Source organism: Cataglyphis hispanica, chromosome 19, assembly GCF_021464435.1.
Source record: "Cataglyphis hispanica isolate Lineage 1 chromosome 19, ULB_Chis1_1.0, whole genome shotgun sequence".
Classification (NCBI taxonomy): domain Eukaryota; kingdom Metazoa; phylum Arthropoda; class Insecta; order Hymenoptera; family Formicidae; genus Cataglyphis; species Cataglyphis hispanica.
Window position 1 is genome coordinate 2,407,004 of NC_065972.1, and position 22,999 is coordinate 2,430,002.

General features: G+C 33.5%; 5 protein-coding genes across 11 annotated transcripts; 3 read left to right on the forward strand and 2 right to left on the reverse strand.

Moving 5' to 3' along the window:
• The first annotated feature begins 120 nt into the window (after positions 1-120).
• On the forward strand, positions 121-5,592 carry LOC126856480 (cysteine protease ATG4D). 3 transcript variants are annotated; one of them, XM_050605011.1, is made up of 8 exons: positions 121-437; positions 1,500-1,691; positions 1,854-2,198; positions 2,522-2,800; positions 2,952-3,193; positions 3,495-3,653; positions 3,879-4,092; positions 4,201-5,592. In XM_050605011.1, the coding sequence occupies exons 1-7, from the start codon at positions 401-403 to the stop codon at positions 4,059-4,061; spliced, it is 1,437 nt and encodes a 478-aa protein (XP_050460968.1). In that variant the 5' UTR covers positions 121-400; the 3' UTR covers positions 4,062-4,092; positions 4,201-5,592. The 3 variants fall into 3 exon arrangements, with proteins under 3 accessions (XP_050460968.1, XP_050460967.1, XP_050460969.1); XM_050605010.1 differs by having other exon boundaries at positions 122-437; positions 3,879-5,592; XM_050605012.1 differs by lacking the exon at positions 121-437 and having other exon boundaries at positions 1,530-1,691; positions 1,889-2,198; positions 3,879-5,592.
• On the reverse strand, positions 5,456-8,096 carry LOC126856491 (GTP:AMP phosphotransferase AK3, mitochondrial). The gene is made up of 4 exons (XM_050605034.1): positions 7,679-8,096; positions 7,339-7,458; positions 7,060-7,232; positions 5,456-6,805 (listed from the first exon to the last, which is right to left on the reverse strand). The coding sequence occupies exons 1-4, from the start codon at positions 8,028-8,030 to the stop codon at positions 6,599-6,601; spliced, it is 852 nt and encodes a 283-aa protein (XP_050460991.1). The 5' UTR covers positions 8,031-8,096; the 3' UTR covers positions 5,456-6,598.
• A 7-nt stretch (positions 8,097-8,103) lies between these two features.
• Positions 8,104-16,012, forward strand: LOC126856498 (uncharacterized). 2 transcript variants are annotated; one of them, XM_050605044.1, is made up of 3 exons: positions 8,104-8,805; positions 8,917-9,074; positions 15,602-16,012. In XM_050605044.1, the coding sequence occupies exons 1-3, from the start codon at positions 8,712-8,714 to the stop codon at positions 15,647-15,649; spliced, it is 300 nt and encodes a 99-aa protein (XP_050461001.1). In that variant the 5' UTR covers positions 8,104-8,711; the 3' UTR covers positions 15,650-16,012. The 2 variants fall into 2 exon arrangements, with proteins under 2 accessions (XP_050461001.1, XP_050461000.1); XM_050605043.1 differs by lacking the exon at positions 15,602-16,012 and having other exon boundaries at positions 8,917-9,198.
• On the reverse strand, positions 9,349-17,078 carry LOC126856474 (uncharacterized). Its single transcript, XM_050605000.1, has 10 exons — positions 16,904-17,078; positions 14,852-15,127; positions 14,542-14,642; positions 14,159-14,394; positions 13,621-13,873; positions 12,960-13,358; positions 12,614-12,766; positions 12,082-12,322; positions 11,679-11,812; positions 9,349-11,088 (listed from the first exon to the last, which is right to left on the reverse strand). Exons 2-10 carry the CDS (start codon positions 15,114-15,116, stop codon positions 10,723-10,725), a joined length of 2,148 nt encoding a protein of 715 aa, XP_050460957.1. The 5' UTR covers positions 15,117-15,127; positions 16,904-17,078; the 3' UTR covers positions 9,349-10,722.
• Positions 16,753-22,497, forward strand: LOC126856490 (phospholipid scramblase 1-like). 4 transcript variants are annotated; one of them, XM_050605032.1, is made up of 7 exons: positions 16,753-16,895; positions 19,652-19,744; positions 20,271-20,423; positions 20,811-21,022; positions 21,458-21,619; positions 21,936-22,082; positions 22,311-22,497. In XM_050605032.1, exons 2-7 carry the CDS (start codon positions 19,654-19,656, stop codon positions 22,353-22,355), a joined length of 810 nt encoding a protein of 269 aa, XP_050460989.1. In that variant the 5' UTR covers positions 16,753-16,895; positions 19,652-19,653; the 3' UTR covers positions 22,356-22,497. The 4 variants fall into 4 exon arrangements, with proteins under 4 accessions (XP_050460989.1, XP_050460990.1, XP_050460986.1 ...); XM_050605029.1 differs by lacking the exon at positions 16,753-16,895 and adding an exon at positions 19,114-19,536; XM_050605031.1 differs by lacking the exon at positions 16,753-16,895 and adding an exon at positions 19,118-19,550.
• The last annotated feature ends 502 nt before the right edge of the window (positions 22,498-22,999 follow it).

A 22,999-nucleotide genomic window follows, 5' to 3' on the forward strand; every position in this document is an offset into this window, starting at 1 on the left:
GTGCGTCACACAACGATGCGCATGCGCGGCCAGTTGCACCGCGCGCCCTTTAACGTCGCCATTCAATCTAGATGGGATACTTCCGAGTCGAACTCTGCACCCTAGCCAACTTCTTGCCGATTAGCTGAGAATCCCCTGACCGAGAATGGTGGAACCAATCAGAAGTTTTGGCGTCGTAAATACGTGAGGAGTCGAGGTGTCACAAACGTCAGACGCTGCTGTTGCTGGCGTCTCGTAAAATCATAGAATCAATCGGCAACGCGCGCGACAAGTCGTCCAGTCGGGAAGATGTAATATATTGCTCGCCCTTTCTCGCACGTATCTTTTTGCCGGCGAGATACCGCGGAACATCGTCCGCGTAATTCTTCCGTTCCAAAAACACATATTCCTATCCTTAGACATGAACGGACAGATGCATTCGTCGCGGGAGAGGTTAGGTGAGTAGGCGTCACGCTGTTTACTCGATCTTGGAAGTCAGCTTTTAACGGATCTAAACACTTTAGCCGTGATATTTTTGCATTTTCTTTCAGCTTCCTATCCTTCCTTTTCTTCGACAGTCTCGATTATTTATATATTTATTTTATTCTGGATGCAAAGTTTAACGCAATGCGAAGGGTGTGCTATGTGCTTGTTGGGTATTATACTTTCTGCAAAATTAGATAATATACGTTATAAGAATGATGATATGATAAGACGGAATCTTATCTTGTGTGAAAATTTGGATAGTCCTTGGTGATGATTCTCAAGGCACATTCGTTGAAATACTTATATAACATTTATCACATGACTATTTTGCAAAATTTGTTATATTTGTTTCAAGCAATAGAATTAATGGGAACAAACAGACAAATTCTTTTTTTAAAAAGCACATATAAATTTGCTTGCTAATATTAGCTATTTTTATCATTGTTTTGTGTGCTTGGATATTTAATCTATGTGCTATCGTAAATTAAATAACCCGCTGACACCTATACTCCAATTACAGTTACCTATACAGTTACATACTAAACACTTTACAAACAAGATAAGAGTACAAGAAAGGCAAAATTCTTAATTTATTTACTTTGATGATTTATGTGTTATAACAGTTGGCAAATGCTAATTGCAGAGTCATTTGTAGTCTGGATTATTTGAATCAGGAAGAGCCAGGTGGCAACGCACAGAATAATAAAAATAACAACTTTAATAAAATGATAAATAAGAAACAAAGAATTAGAGAGTAGCTTACATAATTAATATATAAAATAGAGATAGAAACTTATAGTTAAGGAAAATTAAAAAATAATATAAAAAAATATAAATATAAAAGATATAGCACAGTAAATAAAATATAATAATATATAGTAAAGTATTATTGATCAAATTATAATGTTATTAAAGATCTTTGGTCTATGAAAACGAGGCAAAATTTGCTCTTTTATTATTATATTTTTATCTTAATAAGACAGTAAAGATATCAGTTATAGAATAATATCTAAATATCGAATGCTATGTCTTAGGTGGTTTTGGTCCCGGCCATTTCGGATTATTTTCCGGGATGATCCCAGATCGTGTACCGACTATACAAATTCCTATCTCGGATCGTGGTTTCGGATCATCCGAGATGCCATTGGACGACGCTATGGCCGCTACAGAGGTCGACAGCAAAGTCAAGACTAAATTGCTCTCCATGTGGAACAATGTTAAATATGGTTTGTATGCTTGATTAAACAGTTGACAATATTTTATATTTCAAACTTTTCTGTGTCATAAAATATAAAAAGAGATAGAATACATTATATAATATCAATTTTATGTCAATTCTCACACACACATAAAAGTTCTAATATAAAAATTGTCTTTGTGTAATAAAGGCTGGACTGTGAAGATAAAGACAAACTTCTCTAAGGAATCTCCAGTATGGTTGCTGGGTCAATGTTATCTGAAAAAATCGGAGGATCCCTTGGAGAGGGCGTCAGAAGCTCTAGAACCGGTTGGAACAGGGAGTCAGGTTTCCTTAGCAATGGACGCCACCAACTTCGAGAATACGATAGAGGAATTTAAGAGAGACTTTGTATCGCGCATCTGGTTAACATATAGACGAGAATTTCAGATACTGAACGGCTCCACCTTTACCACAGACTGCGGCTGGGGCTGCATGCTGCGCAGCGGACAAATGATGCTAGCGCAAGCGTTGGTCTGTCATTTTCTCGGACGGGGTAATTATTCTTACTTTTTAAGTTTATTTCGTCAAACCGATGTAAAAAATATCTTTTGATTTTCTTTTAAATTTTGCCTATAATCATATTATCAGTTTATTTTCATTTGAAAATAAAGAATAATTTAAAAAAAAAGACTATTTAAATTAACGATAACTTTTTTTTATATAATTCAAATTAAAATAAAAATTAATTAAATTATATTATTATAAAGATTATTATAAGTTTTCAATTTTATTCGATAAGCACAACAAATTGCTGGCATAAATCTGATTGCTATTATGTTATATATGGCTGAATAAATTTTTTTCTTTTGCTTCTAGAATGGAGATGGCGACCGGAACAACCAATCGACACTCTTCAAGAGATGGTGGACGACCGTAATCATCGAATGATTATTAAATGGTTCGGCGATCAATCAGAATCTCCATTCTCCATACACAGGCTCGTATTGCTGGGTGCTGCCGCGGGAAAACGTGCAGGCGATTGGTACGGTCCCTCCTCAGTTGCTCACCTTTTGAGTCAGGCTGTGGAGTGCGCAAGCAAGCAACCCAATAGCAAACTCGACCAGTTGGCAGTATACGTTGCGCAGGATTGCGCAGGTTAGAACCAATACAGAACTGTATGTAAAATGTAACCAAAATATTTTTTTTTTTTTTTGCAAAACATTAATTTTATTCAAAATTTTGTATTATGTCAAATTTGATAGAAAAATTTTGTATTGAATTAAAGGTTAAATTAAACATTTTCTAGTATATTTGCAAGACGTAGAAAGTGTTTGTCGCACTCTTGATGGTAAATGGAAAGCTCTGGTGCTATTGGTGCCTCTGCGACTCGGCGCCGACAAGCTGAACACCCTTTATGCGCCCTGTCTGACATCGTTATTAACGTTGGATACGTGCATCGGCGTGATCGGCGGTCGACCGCGACACTCGCTCTATTTCATTGGCTATCAGGACGATAAATTGATTCATCTAGATCCGCATTATTGTCAGGTGATTTTTCAATCTTTTAAATTGAAATATATACAAATATTACTTTATAATATTTAGATATTTAAACATAGAATTTTCCGCTAAAGTTGATTATCTTTAAAACTTTTTTCTTTTTCATTACACTTGATGATTCATTTTTTTTTATTTTATCTCATTCAGTTTACACTTTGTATATCGTATATTTATCGTATTGAATCATTCTGTATTATATTACATTTCTCTTTTCATCATAAAAATTTTATCATAGAATATATTAGATATTATATTACTCGCTTGCTCATTTGTTCATTTATTTATACAGGAGACTGTAGATGTGTGGAAAAATGATTTTCCATTGACAAGCTTCCACTGCACATCGCCAAGGAAGATGTTGCTCTCGAAGATGGACCCTAGTTGTTGCGTAGGCTTTTACTTTCCCAATAGGGAATCGCTCACCGACTTTATGGAGACGATTCGACGAGTAAGTGTACATATTTTTAATGTGATTCTCTAAGTGCAATTAAGTATAATACAGTGAATAAGATCGATATCTCTTCTTGACTTATGAATCATTATATTTTAAAGATAGAAAATAAGTCATATTGAACCGATTACAAGAGCAAGATAAATAGAAAGATAAGATAAAATCTATATTTAATTTTACGTATAAGAAAGAAAAATAAGTCTTAAGATTAATGTATTACAGTTTGTGATACCAAATCAGAAGACGAACTATCCAATGTTCCTGTTTTGCGAAGGAAGCGGCAAGGATCTCCAGCATGGTATCGAGGTCGTCGAAGGTCTTTTGCCGTCAACGAATCCGTTCGTCGGTCACGATACACCGGAGGATGATCTGTATGAGTCTGAAGAGTTCGAGTTACTGCAATAAGATAAAAAAAGGAGAGAAAAAGAACAAACAGGTGATATTTAAATGAATATCGAGGATACTTTCGCGAAAATATCTTTACTCATAAATGTCCAATTTTTTTTTTTGCGACAGTATTCTTTATATGTCCGCTCCTTTATAGCAAATGTAAGAAAACGAAGTGTGAATCGAATATTATATCGGAAAGATAAAATCGGAGCGCATGCGGAGAGCAGCGCATCTCCATGATCTCAATGCGTGTTTGAGGATAAGATTCGGGTTTCACGCAATGACCAGTTATTGTTACTTACAAGGTAAGAAGTAAAGAAAGAGCAAGATATTATTCCCGACGATGTTCTAGTACAACTTAATCGATTAAATTGACCGTATATTTTTTCGATCATCTAATATGTATATATATTATATGCAATGAGAATGCACAATTTTTCTCATCTGATTATACACGATCTCGAAATTCGTTGATCATTTTATTATTTATTAAGAATAATTAACTTGATATAACTTAATATCATAATATTTCAGTAATAATCATATTTATTTATTTTGCAAGTGTATACAAAGCGAAACGTTCGTAGATCATAAATATTGAAAAAATTTGCGAAAACGCGCATTCCACAATTTAAATCGAGAGAAACACATGTTTGTAACAAATTTTTGCTAAATTCTCTCTAAAATATATGAAACGAAAATCCGCGCGGATATAAGAGAATGCCAGTTCTCACAAGTCTGATTTACTTAAAGGAAAATATAATAAACCATTTATTTATTTATTTATTTATTTTTTTACGACTGAAGTCCTGAGTAATTTCTGCTTTAAGAAAGGAATAACGGGATTCGTTAGGAACGTGAGCATGGCATATACAGGGTGAAGCAGCTAATAGTGCACGTCTAAATATCCGTTTAAGAAAGATCTGACATCTGTATCTATTTATACATATATCTATAAATAAAAGAATCGATATTTAAAAATATATATGTATCTAATGATATCTCGATGAAATTTTCGAAATTTCAAATATTTCTTCTTGAACGAATTTTTTCCCTGTTATATAGTCCTATCTTTAAATTGTCCTTTATCTTTAAAAATATTTCCGCGTATTTTCGACAATACGATATGAATGTTTAAAATAGAAGAGAGTAGAATATAATAGGATGTAGAAAATTAATTGATTTTTCGCATATCGAGATTATTCAAAGGTTAAGAAGAAAAATAAACAAGCAAATAATACTCAAGTGTGATGACAAATAAAAAAATCTATGATTCTAAACATATATAATAAATCTCTATATAAAAATAGAAAAGTAAGAATAAAAAAGAAGATTAGTTAAAAAAATTATTTAGATGTACTCTATTGGAGAGATATGCCTCACCCTGTATACGCATATACATATATATATTTGCATATGTATATGCGTATATTGTACTTATATTGTTAAAACTGTATACATAATATTGAACGTTGTTATATATCTCTCTTACATTGATAACGTTATATATACGTTGGAAATAAAGAAGAGAAATGTGTGGTGATTACATGGCGATTAATTCTAGAATCACTACTTTGTACTATATCTTGAACTTTGGTCAAGCAAGTTAGCTCGCAAATACATATTATATTCATAAAAAATGATAATCACAAAAAATTACCGACGTATAGCTCGCGTTTATTTCAATGCTTTGCAAAATCCTAACTGAAAAATTAATACGGTAAACGTATACAGGGTGTCCTGAAAGTATTCCATTAAATGTAATCGCGAAAAGTTTTCTTCAATCACTCGTAAAAATTATGCCTCGACAATTTCTCACTAATTCTAAGGAAAAAAAATTCCTTTATTAAAGAAACATTTAATTCTTTTGGGACACTTCATATATTCGTTACTGCTTTTATATATATATATATATATATATATATATATATATATATATATAATTGGCTAATAGTATATGTAATTCTCGCCCGCTAATTATAGATATGATTATCGTTGCCATTCAATATTGAATTATAAAATCTCGTTGGATTATCTTGGCGTTGCGCGTTGAAAACATCTATTATTGTCGATATACGAAATCGCGTATATGCAAGCAATATGATTCATGCGTGTGTGCGTTTGTTGTATGTGTGAATGAAAAAGCAAATTGCGTTCAACGTTATAATACGCGTTCTTTTTGTGTTATTACAGAACAAGAGCGCTTATTATTTGAGATCATGTGCACGCTTTGCGAATTGGAGAGAGATCCCAAATAGGTTTAAATAGATCTGCTTATTTCAATCTTTCGATATGTAATAATGTACAAATATTCTTAGATATAATTCTCGGACCTTATGTAATCTTTTTTCTCTATATCTGTGTACGTGTGGATCTAATTTTTAAAAATGTAAGAATTATATATAGATTGAAGATGTAGTTTCACAGACAGATTTAAACACAGATCTAAATAGACCTATTTAAGGATCAAAGAGAAAGAGGGAGGATCTATCCGAGACGATCTTATCCGCGTACATTTAAATATATTTATCTAAAAAAAATTGATCTAAAATTCAAAAGTATTGTGCTATACATTTTCTAATTTCTGGCCACATTTCGTCAGTAGTATTACCGTGAAAGTCCTTCAATATTCCAATCTCACGATAAAACCGCACAACCGGCTCAGTCTTCATCGTGTAGTCTTGCAGTCTTCTTTGCACAACTTCCAGTTTGTCATCCTCTCTCTGACTCAACGGTTCGCCCGTTACGTCATCCTTGCCCTGCAAAACATTTCAGCATATTAAACATCAAACCGCCCAATTATCCATTGTTATAAATTAATAGAGGTTCACTATTTTATAACATAATAGAATATTATTGTTTCATATCGTCTCAAAATGTTATGCAATTCCTATTATGTTATAATCAATTATGTAATAGTGTAATATTAAGTCGCTTATATACTTTTGCACTGTTTTATACTCTTTCTGCGTGTTTAAAATATAACGGGCGATAATATTTGTTGCGTGATTACCGGCACTCGTGGATCGTTAAAGCCAATATTGTAGACCCTGCCGCTGGGTAGATGCACCCATCTACTCTTGATGCGATCCAATATGACGCAGGTGGGCACCACGAGATTCACCACGAGATTGATCGGCTGTAACTTCTGCAATCGCTCCGCCTGCGTCAATGTTCTCGGGAATCCTGCACCGATGCCAAGATATTTGGATCCGTGTTTAAAACTCAGCACACAAGTTTAAGACCTTGACTGCGATAATCAAGATATGACAACGTCATTTTCTTTACTTACCGTCCAATAGCCAATTCCGATTCGCCACCGATTGGATCTCCTCGCCGATGAAGGATATCATCAAGTCGTCTGGTACGAAGCTACCATTTTCCATGTACTTCTTCACTTCCCTGCCTAGATCTGTAAATAGACGAATGCAATGCAGAATGCGTTTTTTTTAAATTTATTTAATTATAAAATCACGAAAAAAATTTTCCGCTTTATCGAAAATGTCGATTCAATTGTATTTTTAAAATTATAACAAAATGAGACAAGAATGCGAGAGAAAAGAAATTCTAATTTTATTGAAATTACAATAACTCAAGTATATATTATCGCGCAAGATATTGACGATACGTACTGGTGCCGACGGACACGTGGAGACGCAGTCTGTCGCCGCTGGAAATGTGCGCGACGCCAAACTGCTGGACGATCCTCGTGGACACGGTGCCCTTACCGGATGCCGGCGCGCCAAGTATCACGGCCCTGAGAACCGGAACGGCGCGATACGTGGTGATCGCCACCATGAGAAATTCGACAATGGCTATCTTGCTCCGCTGATCGACCGAAGAATGCGACGGGAATCCGCATGATCTGGACCCTACTCTTTCTGCCTCTCCCCTTCTCCTCTCTCCGCCGTCGCTACTGCTACCGTGCGGACTTTGACAAGGCAAGGGGTGATCAGCTGACGGCGATGTGATGCGATGTGTCATGACGTAACCGTCGCCGTCGTTTCGTAATCGTTATCGCGCAGGCTCATCATCGGAGATGATGTACGAGATGCATCTCCTTTCCATATATGTATAGGACTTGAATTAATTAATTAAATAGATTTATTTATTATTCTAATTCATTATTATTAATATTTCGAAAAGGACGGCATTTATTTTAAGGTTCAAAATTTGCGAAGAAAATGCAGGTTGATGGAATTTTCTAGATTGTTCGATAATCTAGAAAAGCATAATGCACTAATTGATAATTTTGGAATAGTTACCTGATAATCTATTAAACATGGCAAAAAATTTATTTAATTTCATATTTTAAAAGAATAACCGCGAAAATAGTGTGACGTCATGTACTATTGAGCGATTAGTTGCGTTCAAAAATCTACTCTGAATACAGTCATATTTGATTGGCCAATCATGACAGGAAAAACAAAGCTTTCCGATTGATCGATCAAAGTTACTGCACTCGATAGGTTTTTGAACGCAATCGGTTACGTCATGCAAATACATTTTCACGTTGGCGGCAAGACGGCCATATTGTTTTTTTAGAAATCGAGAAACTGTCGTTCTCTGTAATTTTTTCTCGCAAATATCGAGAAGCAAATCACAGGATTTGTTCGATTAAATCTGAGTTAAGTCTTACTTAATTCTCAATTTGCGCGCGCAGTTATGTCAGAGGATCCCCATCAAGAAATATTCGATCAGACCAACAAAGCGCAGATGGAATTAAAAATCAGGCTCGAACAGGTGTCGAAACTCAGGAGTGAGTAGTATATATATATATATATATATATATATATATATATATACATATATATTCTTAAAGATTTTAATTAATTGAATTAATCCGAATAAAAATTCAATTCCGTTGCAGTTGATTGCGCGAGAATGCAACTGGAATTATTAAAGCTCTACAAACCGCAATGTTTGGAGATATTGGAATCATTGCAGATCGTTTCCGAGCCCGTGAGTCCCCCCAGCAATGATGATGATGATGACGAAGACACGATCGGGTTGCGCATTGACGAAAAGGTATTTTATGTTGAAATATATTTATTACATTTTGAATATAGGACTGACACATCGACCGTGTATCTGTAACGCCGTTTATAACATAAACGCTTGGTATAATATAGACAGTAATAGAGATATTAGAGATTTTTGCGAAGGTAGACTCATTGGAAGCTGCGTCGAGCTGCTCTCTCGTTTTTCTCTCTCTTCTTCCTTCTCACATTTTTCATCCTTCTCTTTCATCTCGGCACGTATATTAGAGCGTGCGAAAACTTATTATGTAAACAAACGGACGCTGGTCTTATTCTCGCTGAAATTTTTCGACGCGAGTATTTTTCTTTTTTTTTTTACACACATATACGGAAGTTAGAGGAAGTAGACGCGCTCGCGGCGACATGTTTTTTTATTTTTTCGTTTTCTTGCTCTTTATATACTTAATTTACATATGCTTACATATTTCCATTCGACTTTACATCCGATTTCATTTGCGAGGCGCTCGTCCAAACATGTCGTATGTACGCAAAAGGTTCGGTGTGTCGTCGTGATTGTGATCTGTGTTGCGAGTCTCGTTATATTATTGTCCCTATAATTCATTAGTCTCGTTGTTCAGTTCAGCGGAAGAGAAAGGAGGTCGTGGTTTGAAAAGCCGTTCGCGCGAATAGCACACCTCGCAAATAGATAAAATGCCTTTTTTGTCTCTCGTTAATTAAATATATTATCTACTTATTTTCGAATTTAAGATTCTTCAATTTCTTTAACAGATAAAACGCATTATTTCGCTAATTAAATATATATATTTTTTTAGAATTATTGTTTTAAAATTATTTTTCTATTAATTGGGAATTCTTTGAAATTTTGCCGACAAAGAATTTTTATATCTAAAATCATGAAGGAGCGTCGTGTGTAAAAGGAGCTGGATCAAGTCAAGTCGTATTTGTTCGAGATCTGAATTCGCGGTTGGTCTCAAATCGAAAGAAAACGGACAATCAAATTATGTTTTTCTTCTTTCAACTCTTATTCCGACAAACGAAAATTTCCACTAATTAGTCTAATCCAGTTTATTTCGATTCGAGAATTAACCTTTCGTGTGCCAGCCTATTAACCCTCAACGAATACCGGGAGGTCTCTCAGAGACTCCATTAATTAAAAAAGAAAAATTGCAGCAATTGATAATAAAATGCAAAAAAAAAAATCTTAGACGCATACATTCATATTACATACCGCACGCACACATATAAGATGATATGATTAAAATCAGTTCTTTATAAGTCTCTTTTGAATATTTTTGTCTCTAAATGAAGGCTCATTAGAAATTACAGAAATTTATAAATTCACGATATCCGCTGAGGGTTGATTTCTTGATTCATTCTTTATTATGCGAACATCCTTTTACGGTGAACCGCCGATTATCCGGACGAAATATTCTCAGAATGAATCTTAAAAGAGATAAACTTAAGAATCACAATTATCAAACAATATAAATATGTATATATAATAACAACAAGGTCTTAATATAAATCAATAAAAATCATAATGGATCTCCATATTCAAATCTCGTAGATTAGATTTCAGGGGGAAATGAATCGTTCGGACAATATCCGGACAATTGGCGGTCGGACCGTAATATCGCCGGCGCGGAACCGGAGCCTCCACCCACGTGGTCTCGTTCTTATCGCTTGGACATGGTTTGCTGCAACGCGTCGAGGGCGCCCGCGTGATGCGGACGATGATTTGGTGCCACCGGCGGCTCGCGGAAGTATCGATATCGCGCGTGGTAATGCCGTATGCAGGAGTCGCGCTCAGAACCCGCGCGACACTTGGCAGACGCGGTCGTCGTCGGCTGTAGCTGCGACAAGAGCACCGCGGTGTTCGCGCACGATTGTCGCTCGTCATAGCGGGTCTCGGCCGTCGCCGCCGTCAATCGATTCGACGATAACTGTCCTTCCCTGGAATCCAATGCGTCACACACCTTGCGGGCCTCCAGCGCGTAATTGACGGCGCAGGGTAACAACGTCGTCAATTCCTCATCCTGTGCCTAGTGCCATGATAACATGTTACAACAGGGAATATCTCTTTGTGTAAAATATTAGAAAAAAGTACTAGAATATTAGAGAGAGAGAGAGAGAGGATATTATTAAAAATAATATAAAAAAATAATATTAATAATATTAATAATGAATAGTATTATGTAATATTAATATTATATTGTTATAAATATAATATATATATAATGGAAAAAATATAATAAATATTATATTATAAATAGTAATTATTAATTAATATAATTAAAAAATTAAAAATAAATTATATATACTAATAATGTGTTATAATATCTAATAGATTTTATAATCAAATCAAATTTTTTTTCTGAATATATTTATAAAATGCAAATTTATTTAAAAGAGATTAAAACAAGATTGTTTTTAATATTCTAAGAATATTTTGATGTAAAAAGATATATATTTTTTATTTGAAAAATATTTCAAGACAAGTTTGAAATTACGGATTTAAAAAATGTTTTTCGCGTGTTTTATGAAATTTTAGGCTATTAGATTGATTTATATATAATCTCCCAATATTGTATCATCGAAAATCTATGAAGAGATATAGATCAAATGGACGTACGCAAGCTTTACAGATCTGTAGCTTCACGCAGGGCACGTAAAGCATCCGAAATGTATCGCCGGCGAGATTGTCCACGTTTCGGCATCGCCATTTAATGGCTTCTAATTCCGGGCAGCTTCTAGATTCCTCGATGACTGTATAATCCAAACAATTGTATATCATAAAATTTGTATAGTTGTTGTTCAGACAGATTTATTAAATTATAGATAATAAAATTATAGGAGACAGAAATCTAACAAGATTAGATAAGCTTGCAAAAAATCTTTGTGAAAATTTTAATTTAACAAATCGTGATAAAACGTTCTGTGAATGCTGTTATTATTATAGAGTTAAGTCTGGCAGTTTTTCTGTATAATTTACATAATTTTCACTACGATTCTCTAATTTTTTCTCGCATACTTACATTCGCGGTCGTCTATATTATTATTGATACTGCTCCGTTTATCATCCGTTCTACCACCATTGTCGCTGTTGCTGTTTGCGTTACCATTGCTATTCTCGCGGAAATTTGACGTCTGATTATTCTCCTGCATCCTTTCCGCTTCTTTCTGAGCCGCGATATTATTTCGGAGCTCGTTCAACGCCTTGCGCATCTTCTGCAGCGAGTAGGCCGCCGCCATTCGCGCCATTAATTTATCCTTCACCTAAACATTTTTATAAATTTTATTTTAATTTATTAATCATTATTTGTGTCATCAATATCTTTTTAGAATTCATATTTTTCTTGTATATGTTCCATTCAAGTTAATATAATGTAGAGAATAATATTTAAATCAATTTAATGTAATTTTAATTATACTTTCTAAAAATGTTGATTTTTAAATCGTGAAATAATTAATAATTTTGAGAATGAGGTACTCGGAAAAAATATTAAATTAAATTTATTTTATTTTCATAATCAAATAAAATTACGCAAAAATATAGAGCAAACTTACCTTTTGCAGATCCGTCTCATCCTCCAAATTAGCGTATTTCAAAGCTTCCTCGATAATCAAATCTTTAATGTATTTCAATTTTGAATCCATCTGTTCGAGGTTTTCCTTTCCCTCGTTCTCGTCATTCTTCGATTTTAAATTCTCGGCCATATTCTGTGATTTACAAACGCCTAATTATCATTTATTCCATAAGAAATCGCGATCTATGGTTTTTAATATAATTTAATATAAATTAATAAAATATATATAATAATATATAATAATATATATAATAATCTATTTCTCTCTTTTATATCTTTTTTAGAAAATATTATTAATAATAAATTGTAATAATTGCGATATATACTTCGTAATAACGCTGCAACATCCACTCGTCATCCTGATTTTGCGTATTCTGTCCGGCCGTGAAAGTAGCCTTCTTCTTTCTACGATCGATGCCGAAATATTGCGACCAATCGACACTCTTCTTTCTCACTTGGATGAATTTTGATTTGGCCTGCTTCGTAGCGTTTTCCTTTTGATCCTTCGGAGACGGCGTCACTTTCGGCGGCGTTTCCGAAGTGCTCTCGTGACCGTGATCGTGTTCATGTTCGTGTTCGTGATCATGATCGTGGACATGATCGTGTACGTGATCGCGTTTGGGAATATGTTCGTGATCGTGTTCGTGACTATGATCGGATTTATGAGTATGATTGTGCGTGTCCGTGGATTGCGTGCCGAATAAAGCTCCCAGGTCTTGAGCAACCTTGCAATGTACAGTTAAATGCGTATTTGTATACTGCAGTATATAGCTTTATATAATGTTGCATTCATAATACAGAAGTATATTGATAAAAATATATATTTTTGACATAATGTTGCGATAATATTTCGTTGTAATAGAATACAAATAATTTAGAAATTAAAAAAAGCTTATTATATGTCGAGGAGGCAACTGATTATAAATAAGAGGAGAATATTGTCTCCTTTATCCTTAAATGATGGGACATCATTCTTTATTGTTTCACCTTAGGATCCGTGGTCTTTAGCTTAGTCTGGGTGGGTCTGGGGCTTCTCTTAGCGACCGGATACCGCTTCGTCAGCCTGCGATAGTTGCCAAACTCGCGACCGATAGGATATCGACCGTTCACATTTCTACGTTCCAGCGTAGGTGGCAAATACAGGATGTTCTGATTTTGATCCGCGATCTCTTCATCGTCGTTCTTCCTTAGCGATGAGTATTTGCTAAGCAGTTCGCCCCAAGACATTGGTCCTGCCGTTCTGTGTCGAATAAAGCATTATTTTTTTAGAAATCATATTAACGGTTATCAGTATCTTATGTTTTTAAGGAGATTTCCGTTTTATTTCCTTAAAATTTCCTGGAAATCTCCTTGTAAAAACAATGAAATTTTAACGATATGAATGCATCTTATTGATATCTGAAAAAAAAAAAAAAATCGTGATCGTCGAAATTAAATTAAATTATATTAAAAATGTCTTATATTTTATATAATTATAGTCTGTAATGGATCACAGAAACTCGTACAGATCGGGAATCCAACTCACTCGTATACTTTGTTCCCTCTACCAGCTCTGTATCTGTCGTAAAGCGTTTGTAAAGCGGTTAAATACTCGTCATCGTCCATGTCGTCGAGCGAACCGTACGGAGAACCGTCCTGCAGTTCCTCTAAGAACAGCCTCGCCAGATCCTTGTCGTCTAGATTCAATCGATCGTCGGCGCCGCCTCGTTTGCGGCTACCGCTTCGCTCGCGTTCGCGAAAAATCGAAGCTACCGGCTCTTCCTGTTAAAAAATATTAATTATCTTTACGAATTATCCAAAAATTAGATCGAGTTGCACGGGGTCTAATCTCGCGATTCGAGAATAAAAAATTGGCCGTCTCTATTACTACCTATCTTCTTTAAGCATCTGCTAAATCAAAGAATCTACCTGCTCGGGCAAGTTCTCCAAATAATCGAGCAATGCTCTCTCGAACAACTTGTTGTTCAGACCCTGCAGACCCTCCCCCGCCGTTTCTAACTGCCCGTTATCTGAAATATCGATGGAATTTAATCAGTATAAATTTAATATTGTATAAAATTCATAAAAATATTTCTATCGCGTTATAAATATGTAATAAGGATCGAAAGAAAAGGTGAATGTGCGATGAGAGAAGGAGCGAGATTTTTGATAGAGTTCGCTTTTATATGTAACAAAAAAAAAGATCTCTCTTAGAATCTCCCGGTTCCTATCCTCTTACCGCCAGGCAGGAACTCGATCTCCTCGTCCTCCTCGTCGAAGTCGCGATTGAACTTGCGGTCGGCGCCGCCGCCGTGATACTTGAACGAATGGAGATCGTTATAGTATTCCGGCGTGTCCGCCGCGTCCAGGGATCTCTGCTTTCGCGCGACTGCGTCCAGGGCGCTCCTCAAGGACTCCCGGTTCGATTGCCGAGCCGCGGTAACCGACGCGATCGCGCCGGTTCCCAAAATCAGCAGCGGTAGCATCCACCTTCGCGATGCCATTGTTGTTTGAACTGGCAGAGAAACGTAATTTTGTGCAATATTATCGATATAATCGAAATCACCTGATATTTTCTCCATTATTGACGCATCTATTTCTCCTAATTTTCTCTCTTATAAAAAACATATTTTCTATTATACATATTTTTTATCTCTGTTTTTGAAAATTATATTAATTTATATAAATATCTTTAATTTATATATGTATGAAAAAAGTGGAGATTATATTATACTTTTTTATCTTTGTCTCAAAAATTTTTAAATAAAAACTATAATCTTTATTAATTCTTTTGTAATCTTACGTTTTATAATCTCCATTTCTTAAAATAAATTTTTGAGTGAGTTTTTTATTTAACTCAATAGTAAGATTGAAAAACTACTTCATAATAAATAAATATATATATTGACTATATCTATTTATCTATTGACTATATCTATGTGTTTATTTTGTATACTATGCACTAAGCTGATATCGATTTTGTTAATAGAGTAGCGAAGTCCTTCGCGCGAATGAAGACGTATCAAGAACGATGTAACCTGTAACGCAACTACGTAAGGCAAAACAAGATCAATTATCCAATTACTGTCACTCGTAAAAAATTTTTTCTTACTTTATGTATAAATGAACACTATAATAGTTGTAAACAAAATGATACATAGTAAAGCAAAAAAATATATTATAGATTGTAAAAGAAAGAAACTATAACGAAAAAATATTTCAGATTTAGTTAGTATAATTAAATAATTAAAGAGAGAAATGAATTAAATAAATATAAAGGAGTTAATATACATTATTATAAATTAAGTTATTAAAATATAATGAAACAATTAAGGACACACAAATACAAGCTATCATGCAATATGAACGTCTCTTTCGAGATCGATAAAATTCTGTTCTTTAAATTGATATTTATAAATTAAATATAAATTTGTAAATATTTGAGACGACATTCAATCTTTTTGCTTTGAATAGAGCATTTAAATGTCATTAATAAAATTTGTATTGCGTTTAAGTAAAGCTACAGATTAATCTACTATAGTTTGTGTGCGGATAAAATTATGTATAATTAAAATATAAAATTTCATAATTTATAAAGTGTAAATTATATAATTAATATAAAATAATTTTGATTATAATATAATTTATATATAAATTTAATTATATATAATTTTTACACAATTAATAAGTCAATATAAAATATCTCGTCTATTTTTTCGTTTTAATATCATTAGCGTATGTAGTGTAATGTAATCATTTATCAAGCGAAAGATTATCATGTACGTAAATTTCTTGACATTCTCAAAATCTAAAATGAAATCGTTAATAATGGCATTAAAGCGAATGGGTCAGATATTTGCAGCGCGAATCAAATTATCAGATGATGATCCAACGTTGCGATTACTCGCATATTTGCCCATGTTATGTTTCGCAATCGGCAAGCAACGATCGAATTTTTTTTGTCGCGATATCAACACAAAAGCGCGAAGTGCGAGTTTCACAATTTTGCCTCAACGACGAAAAACGGAATTGCATTCCGATCAAGAATTGGATCGTGCGAGAGTAATATCAACGATCAACAACGATAGAATTTCTCTTCGCGCACAATTATATCAGATAATTAATTTAATCAGTTTGATTGCCCCGACACGGGACACACACTCACAGAAATGTCAGTCGCGAGAAGGGAAGCGGGGATGAATTACAATCGACGACGAGCAAGAACTGTCGAGCGAGAAATTAATTAATTGAGATTAATTAAGAGTCTTTCGGCGCGCATGATGGTACGTACCTGGTCAATTTAATGTCTCATCCGCGTGATGCCCACCGATAAATCCGGACTAGCGTACGGTTTTCTTTTATTTTTTTTTATTTTTTACTATGTCACAATATCGTTGACGACGATTCTCCCGATGTGTATGGAACACGTCCTGTTCTTTTTCGACCAGGACCGACCGCCAATGGCGACGGCTTTTATATAGGGCGAGAGGGCATAGGATCGATAGAAACGCGCATGGTACTTTGATAGTAGCCGGCAGCAACAAGTAAAGGGGTGTGCCGTGTGCGGTATGAAGAGAAAAAATACGCCGACAGGAAAATTTTATGCTCTTTTGCTTTGCGAGTTTATCCAAATAAAATTTTTGTAGAGATTCCAAACAAATTAAATGAATCTTTGGAAAATTTTATTTCTCGGTTTAAAACTTTATCTCGGCGAACGAAACGGTATCAAGCATTTCACTTGTATTTTTTTTTTTTTATCTTATCTCGGCGTAGGCGTATTAACTATCGATTTTTGCTAGTTTGAAAAGCTTTACACGTAGAAATTTTGAAAATGCAATTTGCAATCAGTGATCATGTATTGCGAGAAATATTTAGAGAAGCGAAGAAATTCGGCAAAATATTACGTTGTGTCTATCTCAGAAAATAGAAAGACATCGAAATTACAAAATCAATTAGCAATCGGAAATAAAAAGGTCGATTTAAATGCATGATCATAGATACGTATCTACGACCACATTTATATACATAATATATAATATATAAAAACAATATATATATATTTATCTACGTACATAAATATGTATCTTGTTTTTGTATATATTTATCTATGTAGATAAATATGTATATGTTTTCGTATATATGTATATAAATGTGATCGTATATACGTATCTACGACCATACTTACATTTAAATCGATCCTTTTGCCTATTTCCGATTGCCAATTGATTTTGTCTTTCTATCTACGTAAAGTCGTAAATAAATATGTATATTGATCAAGGAAATTAACAAAACAAAGAAAAAAATCATAAAAAATGAAAGACATAACTATATTGAAAGCCATAACATTATTAAAAATAGAAGTTCAAACTGGAATTCAAAGTCGCAGATTACTCAATTTACGAGGGAGTCGAGGCTTTGTCTTTTCTTTCACTTTTTTCAGAACGTACTTTTTTAAATATAATGGCTCCTGCATTTGCAGATTTTTAAATACGTACATTTACATATTAAAATATTTATAACGATTTTAAATACATATATTTAGACTTTTCCACGTGCGATCTATTTATATGTATATATACGTTCTTAACCGAGAGATAAGTATTCGCAAAAGCAAAATCTTATCGCGTGGGTCTCGAGAGTAAAAGCCCGACTATAATGGAAATATCATTTTGCTCGGAATTAATTGGAATGAAGGAAGAGCTTAAATCTAATGAATTAATTTACTATATGTGCAAGGAAGGAGAATTCTATTCAGAAAACGCATAAAAGATCAATGCATTAATGCGCATATTTTTTATTCATGTAAATAATGTATATAAATTATTTACATTTGTAAATAATTTGCATAAAGTTAACTTTACTTATAATTACGAGATGCGGTTATACACGTATAAAAATTATCAATGGTTTATGAATATGTAACGATTAATACGTAGTTATAAAAATATTGCATGAATATGCAATTATGTTAATATGCGCATTAAAATATGTACAGAATGTCAAGAGACAGAAGGTCTAATCAATACCGACGAGAAAATGATTCTAATGAATCGAAACAAAAACTATCGTTTCTAAAAAATATATTTCACTTTTATTTAAAATTATTTTTGTCAAAATAATTCGTCTTTTCGCTTCTATCATAATTTATACTGAACACACTGTATGCGTAAATGCGTGTTTATATATTTTTTTAAATAATAAATATCTATTTTCTTGTAGATGTTAATTAATGGAAATGTCATTATTCTTGGATAGTAACAAATATTTCTATCATATCTCGCTAGTCAAGACTAAATGAAAAGAGATAATGTCACGCAGATGTCGCAAGAAAATGCTCTACGAGATTGAGTGAACCACAAATTAATTAATTGCAAAATTATAAAATCAGACAATCAGACGGATGAGATTACAAATAATTGACTAAAAATAAAATATATAAAAATGAATGCGAAGATACATATATCTCATATCATATGGAAAAGGAGGAACAATTATTTCTGCATTTTTCTGCGCGCTCGTCATTGGCGATTTTTGGTCCTCGATTCGCGTCGGGTCAGTGCTTTTGTTACGGACAAACGTACTATCGATATCTACGTGAGATATCGCTTATCCGTGTCAAAGATAAATGCTTGATTTATCAGAGACGATAACAAGGTAGGCAAAGAATTAAATCGCGAATCCAACAGTGTTGGCTTGACGGTTAGCTTGAATTCGCATCACCGGAATCGATATAATATAATTTAAATAAATCTCGGAAGTAAGAGGGAGATAACGATCGTTTTCGAATCTCGCCCTTATTTCTGTTGGTCGACCGAATTTATTGCACGATCATGCGATACACGGAAGTGGAACCGATGATGGAGCAGAGCTACGCGCAACAGCTCAACGAGATGTCGACGAGCAGCGAACAATCATCGGCGACCGGTATCAGACAATGAGTGAGCGCGATATCGCGTTCTTATCACACAGGCACACAGACGTTATTCTTTTAGAAAACGTATATTGTAAACGTTGCACTTCTTTTTTCCGGATCCCTTAGCGATGTCGAGTACGGCGACGCAGACAATAGAGATGCAGGAGAACGCGCCGATCGTTTACGCCAACAGCAACGTCATCACGATGCAACCGACAGGTGAATATATATATATATATATATATACATATATCTTCGCTGATAGTGAGATAACAAGTTATTAACGGCCAATGATTTCAATCAAATATTTGTTCTTCTCTTTTCCTATGTATAAGTAGATAAAAGCACTACAGAAATTATTGTCTTATTTTACATTATTAGATGTTTCCATCGCAATTGATACTCGAACATGTATGGGTATAAATGAAAATTCTTAATTTAAATTAAATTTATTTTGTTATCATAATCAACAAAAGGAGTATCAATAACTTCAGCTTACACTGAGACAATTTTCTTTGAAAAATGTATTGCTTAAGAATTGATAAAGATATAAGAAAAATAATAGAATTAATTGAATTTCTTCTATATCGTAATTACGATGCTTTCGATGAGATTAACGAGAGTCTCTCGTTACGTAAGGTGACGGAATCGATTTCTCGATTAATGCAAATGCCCGTGCTCTTAATAAAATTCCGAGCGGTCTTTTTATTTTATTCGCGCGCGTATCGTCACGTCGCTCTTGCAGAAGGCGAACTTCGATTTCCGCGAAGGCCTATTCCCATCATCACCACTGACTGGATCTCGACACCCAGGGCACAATTAAACGCGACCTCCGGCACACAATTCTTGGCCGGCGTCGAACAGTTGGAAATTCAGCAGGTTATTGATTTGAGTACTCGTACGTATTTAACGCATCTCACGTACATCTTCAGCCTATCGCTCTAAGAGAGAAAGAGAGGAAGAAATATATATGAATACAAATGCCAACTCTTGTAATAAATGAAATAAAATTAACATATTTTTATATTATATATATAATTAATATTATAATATTAAATTTTATTTTTACAGATTATTTATAAATATATAATATACATTATTGTTACATAAATTGTAGAGATTTTTTTTTTATTGTAGAGATTTAATTTATATAATATTTTGTATTATATAAATTAAATCTCTATAATAAAAATATATATACGTATAAGGTAGAATAATTGTATACATAAATATGTATCAACTCGAATAAGATGTATATACACAATTTACGCGAAATACTCGGTAGTACTCGGCAGAATTGAGAGGGGGACTCAGTACAGGGTGAAAGTACCACGGGCGGAAACGCTATTTCTTGCCATGGAGTCCAAGATAGAAACGGAGTCGCGGATGTGCGGCTGGTACAAGGGTTTCGTGTTAAATGTTCTGGATCAATGCGGCGAAACCGCGTTCGTTATGCGAAAAGATCCCAGTTGGATGCACATACCTGGATCGCGGCAGGCAAGTTAACGCGACATGTATATTAATAAATACCATAGTTCCTTGTGATTATTCGCGCTCGTGTCTTCAAATCGGTGTTTATTAACTGTCAACGTACCATACCAACTCAGAAATCTTGTAAAAAATTATATACATGCATATATATATATATATATATATATATATATATATATATATATATATATATGACATATATACATACAAAAGAATATAAATTATATATATATATATATATATAAATATTTTGTGTCTATATATAATGAAAATTCTATTAAAAAATATCCAGAAATATCCATTTAAACTGAAATGAATAAAAAAAAAACAGAATTGATTGATCGACTATAAACAGAAATAAAAGATAAAAAATACGTCTTGACCTTATGCAATGCGGATAAGTTTCTATCCTTCTGTTTAATCATTCATGAATTTGCACAGAAAATCACAGTGGAAAGCGCGAATCTTATCGGTAGCGTGGAAGAAAACTTTAGTTTCATGGGACCGAATTTCACGGTGTATGACGCGTTCAAGGAACCTCTCTGCAATATATACGGTCCTAATATCTGCGGCTGTTGCATGTATAAAGAAGCGCAATTTCAGGTGAATAAGTCATTCATGTAATACATGTAAAAATGCCGCATCAATGCGGTATAAATAATAAATTATCTATGTTTGTCGCGAATTATTCAAATTCGCGATGCGAAAGTACAATTGAAATCGCTTGTACATTTGCTTCAGTATTTTTTTATTTATCACGTATTATTTAATATCTTTCATTTATCAGAAATATTATAACATTCATATACAAAAAAATAAATATATAAATTCATATATGTTTTTATTATAAGAATATTATATTATTTTTTTCTATTTGTAGCTGTTTACATATGTGTTTGTGCGTTTTTTTCCATTGTAGATAATATCGTTAGACGGATCGCGCCAAGTCGCATCGCTGATACATCAATGGGACCACTTGTCGGTCGATTATATTCTATTGCTCACATTTCCAGTAGATACCGACGTGAAATTAAAAAGCCTGCTCCTCGGCGCATCATTCTTAATAGTAGGTCGATCGATTTTCTATTACACCACGATAATCGCTTTCTGATTTTTCTCTCCAACTACATAAATAATGATTATATAAAAAATTATTTAGATATAAATATCGCGATAGATATAAATTATTTAGATATAATATATTAGATATACAAAATTATTAGATATAAATAGATATAATTATATTCATTATTGTGATCGCCACATTATGTCTCACATTTTCGTCTTGTTCCAGGAATATTTATATTTTCAACGAATCAAAAATGCATCCAGGAGATAAAATCCTACACAAAAAGGCCGAACATCTTAAAGATATCTAAAGGACGATAATATATTTTTAAGTTGCTTTTTAAACGTCTTTTAGAGACATGTAATGTCTGGGACGATTTTAGTACAAAACAATATACATTTCAAAATCTTCATCGCGTATCGTGTTTTTTTTCTAATGCAAATACATATCTTTAAAGAAGAAAAAAATTATATTTTTTTTCTATCTTAACAGAGAAATTTTCTTATAGAAACGTTATAAACGCGCATTGATCGGAGACCATCTAATTCAATGTTATAATTAGCTACACACATAATATGTAATAAATTCTTATCGCGATTATATCTATTGTATATGTATATACAAATGCAATGTTAGATAAACGAAATAGGAATTAATAATAAGGAAATTTCGATTTTCAAAGTAAAATTTCGAATGGAAAGCAAGTTCTTTTCTGAAATTGCCCGAACAACATAATCTCTCTCTAAAATACATATCCTTAAATTTGTATTATATCCATGTTCCAGTATGCACAATAAAAACGGAATAAAACTTGTATATTATTAGAAAAAAAGAGAAGAGTTTATAGAAAATATTATATATTCGTATATAATAAAATATATAATTTCAGAGTTTGAAGCAACATTATTAAAGGA

Bases quoted from the DNA above. Each gene is read 5' to 3' on its own strand.
- LOC126856480 (XM_050605011.1), top strand. From the start codon at position 401: ATGAACGGACAGATGCATTCGTCGCGGGAGAGGTTAG. The intron at 438-1,499 runs GTGAGTAGGCGT...GCTATGTCTTAG, and splicing joins TTCGTCGCGGGAGAGGTTAG to GTGGTTTTGGTCCCGGCCAT. The intron at 3,194-3,494 runs GTGATTTTTCAA...TTATTTATACAG, and splicing joins TAGATCCGCATTATTGTCAG to GAGACTGTAGATGTGTGGAA.
- LOC126856491 (XM_050605034.1), bottom strand. From the start codon at position 8,030: ATGACACATCGCATCACATCGCCGTCAGCTGATCACCCCTTGCCTTGT. The intron at 7,459-7,678 runs GTACGTATCGTC...GTCTATTTACAG, and splicing joins CCACGTGTCCGTCGGCACCA to ATCTAGGCAGGGAAGTGAAG. The intron at 6,806-7,059 runs GTAATCACGCAA...AATGTTTTGCAG, and splicing joins TTAACGATCCACGAGTGCCG to GGCAAGGATGACGTAACGGG.
- LOC126856498 (XM_050605043.1), top strand. From the start codon at position 8,712: ATGTCAGAGGATCCCCATCAAGAAATATTCGATCAGACCAACAAAGCG. The intron at 8,806-8,916 runs GTGAGTAGTATA...ATTCCGTTGCAG, and splicing joins ACAGGTGTCGAAACTCAGGA to TTGATTGCGCGAGAATGCAA.
- LOC126856474 (XM_050605000.1), bottom strand. From the start codon at position 15,116: ATGGCATCGCGAAGGTGGATGCTACCGCTGCTGATTTTGGGAACCGGC. The intron at 14,395-14,541 runs GTAGATTCTTTG...ATTTTTTAACAG, and splicing joins TGGAGAACTTGCCCGAGCAG to GAAGAGCCGGTAGCTTCGAT. The intron at 11,089-11,678 runs GTACGTCCATTT...TCATGGCACTAG, and splicing joins TACAGATCTGTAAAGCTTGC to GCACAGGATGAGGAATTGAC.
- LOC126856490 (XM_050605029.1), top strand. From the start codon at position 19,443: ATGCGATACACGGAAGTGGAACCGATGATGGAGCAGAGCTACGCGCAA. The intron at 20,424-20,810 runs GTACGTATTTAA...AATACTCGGTAG, and splicing joins GGTTATTGATTTGAGTACTC to TACTCGGCAGAATTGAGAGG. The intron at 22,083-22,310 runs GTAGGTCGATCG...GTCTTGTTCCAG, and splicing joins TCGGCGCATCATTCTTAATA to GAATATTTATATTTTCAACG.